General features: G+C 40.7%; 1 protein-coding gene across 1 annotated transcript in view; it reads left to right on the top strand.

Annotated features, from left to right (window-relative positions):
- Positions 1–278: 278 nt before the first annotated feature.
- cabp5b (calcium binding protein 5b) overlaps positions 279–4,034 on the top strand; it is a 4,231-nt gene continuing 475 nt past the window's right edge. The window contains exons 1-5 of the mRNA XM_036552853.1: positions 279–326; positions 1,218–1,248; positions 1,796–1,939; positions 3,493–3,602; positions 3,785–3,932. Of these exons, the coding sequence (XP_036408746.1) occupies positions 279–326; positions 1,218–1,248; positions 1,796–1,939; positions 3,493–3,602; positions 3,785–3,932 (481 nt within the window). The remainder of the gene's footprint in view (positions 327–1,217; positions 1,249–1,795; positions 1,940–3,492; positions 3,603–3,784; positions 3,933–4,034) is intronic.

Consider the following 4,034-nt stretch of genomic DNA (forward strand, 5'->3'; position numbering starts at 1 on the left):
TTTCATAAATGGTAATGCAATTTAGTTCTTATAATTTGCACTAAATTTTTAACTGAACTTTAACAAAATGTTTCTGCATTTTCTTTTTATATAGAGAGAGCAGAAGTTGCTCAGCTGAGCTCCTTTTGGAGTCACACGACAAGAGAAACACAGGGATACACAGTGAACACTCGGAGGCAGTGCACAACAGCACCCACAGAACAAAGCAATATATGTCACAGACACAAATAGAACAGAAGAGATCAATAGAGTACAAACCATCTGACACACACCCAGCCATGAACCTGGGTCCAGCATGCATCTTCCTGAGAGGAGGAAAGCACGTTGTAAGTCTCTCTTTCTATGCTGTGTTGTACCATTCAGTGCCTGTGTTTGACTGTATACCATCTGTGCTGTTGCTAGACTGTTGTGTCTTTCCACTTGTCTTCAGTGTATATATAAATGTGTAAAGCTAGATGCTAAACTAAAAATATGAGAATGCCAGTAAAAATTGCTATTTGCTTGAAACATGTTTGAATATTAGTTTTACAATATCTTGGGAAATATTACAAAGGCAGTAAAAGCAATTGTCGGTCAAATGCAGGCACTATAAATTTTAATTAAAGAAAATATTCTGCTTGGAGAAGATTTGAATAATTTAAACTGTAAATGTAGTTTGAGCAATACAATTCTGAGATTTCACAGTCATGAAATATATTTTATAAATGTATATTTTAGAGCCTTTTCCTTCATCCATCATGCATTTAGATTTATGTGTGTTTAACCTACTTCTGTCTGACTTGTAAATTGTTCATTGCTTGATCATCTTTGTGTTACTCTAGTACATCAGTAGTTCAAGGCAGTGGACTATCCAAAGGCTGAAAGTATTCTTCATTCATCCCTGACCCCCATGCAGCTTAATCTCCGTCTGGGCTATAATCTCAGCACTCTGACCCTTACAACAGTTTTATGAAATAATCATTTAATTCAGCTTGTCTGGTCTGGAATAAGAGTGAATTATAGCAAGAGTGTGCAAATGAAAGACAAGAGTGAGAAACAGGAAAATGAAGGTACTTTGAAGTAGGAATAAAAAAAGGCATAAACAGTGTGTTGCAGCAGGCTGAAAATAATGAAAAAGACATGATTTTAACCATAACTGTTTATGTACATGAAATGCATTACTGTATGGAGTTGAGAAATTAAATAGTGACTGAATGACTATATAAATTCTTTTGCAGGAGCGAACACTAGCAGCTGACGAAATAGACGGTAATATGACCTACCCTTGCTCTCCTTCTATTTCCTTCTGCCCTTAGTTTCCTTCACCCAATAATTTTCTGCATTGTGCTGGATTAATAACGGTATTGTGCTAATATCGGATAAACGGTACATAAACTCTTCAAATGTTGCTCAGTAATCTCTCTGTCTTTTAAAATTGTTTCCCAATTGAACTTACCTGTCTAACCCTTACCTGGCTGCTTATTACATTATCTTTTGCTTGGCAGAAGCCCTTACCCATAGCAGCTTACAAAATTAATATATCATCCATCCAAACAGCTGGGTGTTTACAGAAGTAATTTAGGTTAAGCCTAAAGGCTGGGTTACCTTAGGTTAAACCTAAAGGTTAGGTTACTCCTGCTCAAGGATACAACAGGGGAACCAAACCAGAAGCTTCTGGGTTACGTGCCCCATCCTGACTGTACTGCACTGCAGCACAATTGAAATTATGCAGATTCAAGTCAGCATGTGTGAATACTGTGCCATTTCACAGCACCCTGGCACAGCACACTGACTCCCTCTCTGCCTCCAACTGCAGAGCTGAGGGAAGCCTTCGCGGAGTTTGACAAGGACAAGGATGGGCTCATTAGCTGCAAGGACCTGGGGAACCTGATGAGAACCATGGGCTACATGCCCACCGAGATGGAGCTGATCGAACTGAGCCAGAACATCAACATGAACCGTGAGCAGCATCTTTAATTTACATCCTCAGCACATACACCCGTTCAGGTGCAGGAACACGTCGGACTCCTTACGCTCTGCTTTGAAAGTTCTCTCCCAGCCTTTCTCATTTCATTGTCGGGACTAGTTAAACATTAGTTTAATTAGTTAAACAATGACGATAGAGACTGCATGGATGTCACCTTAGTGTTAAGTGGTTTCTGGGAACACATTTCTTGAGAACTAGTGCCTTTGTAAATTGTGCTGGTTCATCTCGAAACAGTGACTTATTGAAACTTTGCCCAAATGATTACATGTACTAAGCATTCAATGACTGACAAAAACATGTTAATCTACATGATTGCGCAGGATTTGCCCATAGAGATAGTTTTAGCCCTCTTTAAAGCATTCTCTGGAAGCATGGAATTGTTTATATGCTGGTATCTACAGCATACAACTGCTGTGTTAGACAAAGAACACATAAAATTCTGTATACATTTGCATCCTGCACCAACATCTCCCAACAGGCTGACTTTGGCAGATTTTGCAGTACAATGTGTGAACCTTTCACACTACACTAACAAAACGCCCCAACAGAAGCAGCAGCAGAATAAAGCAGTTCTTCCACCTATTAGGGCTCTAAATATTACATTACATTACTGTCATTTAGCAGACAGAGAAACTTATTTATTTAAACAGCTGGATATTTACTGAGGCCATTTTGAGTTAAGTACCTTGCCCAAGTGTACAACAGCAGTGCCCCAGCGGGAAATGAACTGGCAACCTTTCAGTTACAAGCACTGCAGCTGGTAAAAACAATTTAACCTAAGCACATTTAAAAATGCCATAAGAACCACGAATATGATGATGATACAGCCTATACAAAAATAAAGAAATGCTCAATTTTTGCAGCTTCGCCTATTTTTATTGGACCAGATAAAGACGTTTACAAGTTCCAGAGGGAGAGAGCTATCACAATAAAATTTTGCAGACTCACAATACACCCACCCTGACTTTTTACAAGACCAGATGATGCTCATTGTACATTTGAAATCAGGAGACATGGCTACAGAAAGAAGCCAATAAAAAGTGACAAGCAAAGTGTCCTGACTGATGCTGACGTTTGCTGTGGACATCAGGTTAATGTGTTAAGTGCTGCATAAAAAGAGGAATCAGTCACAAAGACAGTATATAAATTGACTGGACTGGTGAGTCCAATGATTGATGAGGGCTGGTACCATGGCAGACAGCACATTACACAAAAACAACATTTGTGTTGAAACAATTTCAAATCTACCAGGTTACTGTTGCCATGTCAGCAAAGTACAGTATAAGTAGTTTAAAAACTTCAAAGAATGTGTAGTGTTAGCCTGCCCCATTGATGCCATATAATAAGACATGTAACCATGACTCTCATTTCAATGTTCTATATCTACCCCATTAATGTTTTTTATTGCATAGTGTTTGTATACTATTTTGTCATTGTCCACTGTGAAATATCCCCTTAGGAGGCAATTACTATGTACTCAGATATTTCTTCTACCTTCTCTCTCTTTCTCTGGCTCTCTCTCTCAGTTGGGGGGAGTGTGGACTTTGATGACTTTGTGGAGCTGATGGCCCCTAAGCTCCTTGCAGAGACCGCTGGCATGATTGGCTTGAAAGAACTCAAAGACGCCTTTAGAGAGGTAAGGGGCATGGAAACTCTCCAGGGACCAAAAGGCCACTGGGATACAAGATATCTTGTGGTCAGTGGTGCCAGGTGACAGTCTCTTCCTCATAACCCAGTTTCACAGTTTCCCTCTTAGCCGCAGTCAGGCCTCACTGAAAAGCCCCCTTCCCCCTTCTCTCTGTCGCTTCTGTTTCTCAGTTCGATGTGGACGGGGATGGAGAGATCACGACGGAGGAGTTGCGGCACGCCATAAGCAAGCTGCTGGGGAAGCAAATGAACAGGAGAGAGATAGACGACGTGATCAGAGAGGCCGACTATAACGGGGACGGGACAGTGGACTTTGAAGGTGAGGCCCGGGCCACCCCTTCATCTAACCGCAGGCACACGGACCCTCTGACATATCATATTGGACAGCTGAGTGTATTGGATATCTGAACTTTGAGCTCAC

Source organism: Megalops cyprinoides, chromosome 19 (assembly GCF_013368585.1).
Source record: "Megalops cyprinoides isolate fMegCyp1 chromosome 19, fMegCyp1.pri, whole genome shotgun sequence".
Taxonomy (NCBI): Eukaryota; Metazoa; Chordata; class Actinopteri; order Elopiformes; family Megalopidae; genus Megalops; species Megalops cyprinoides.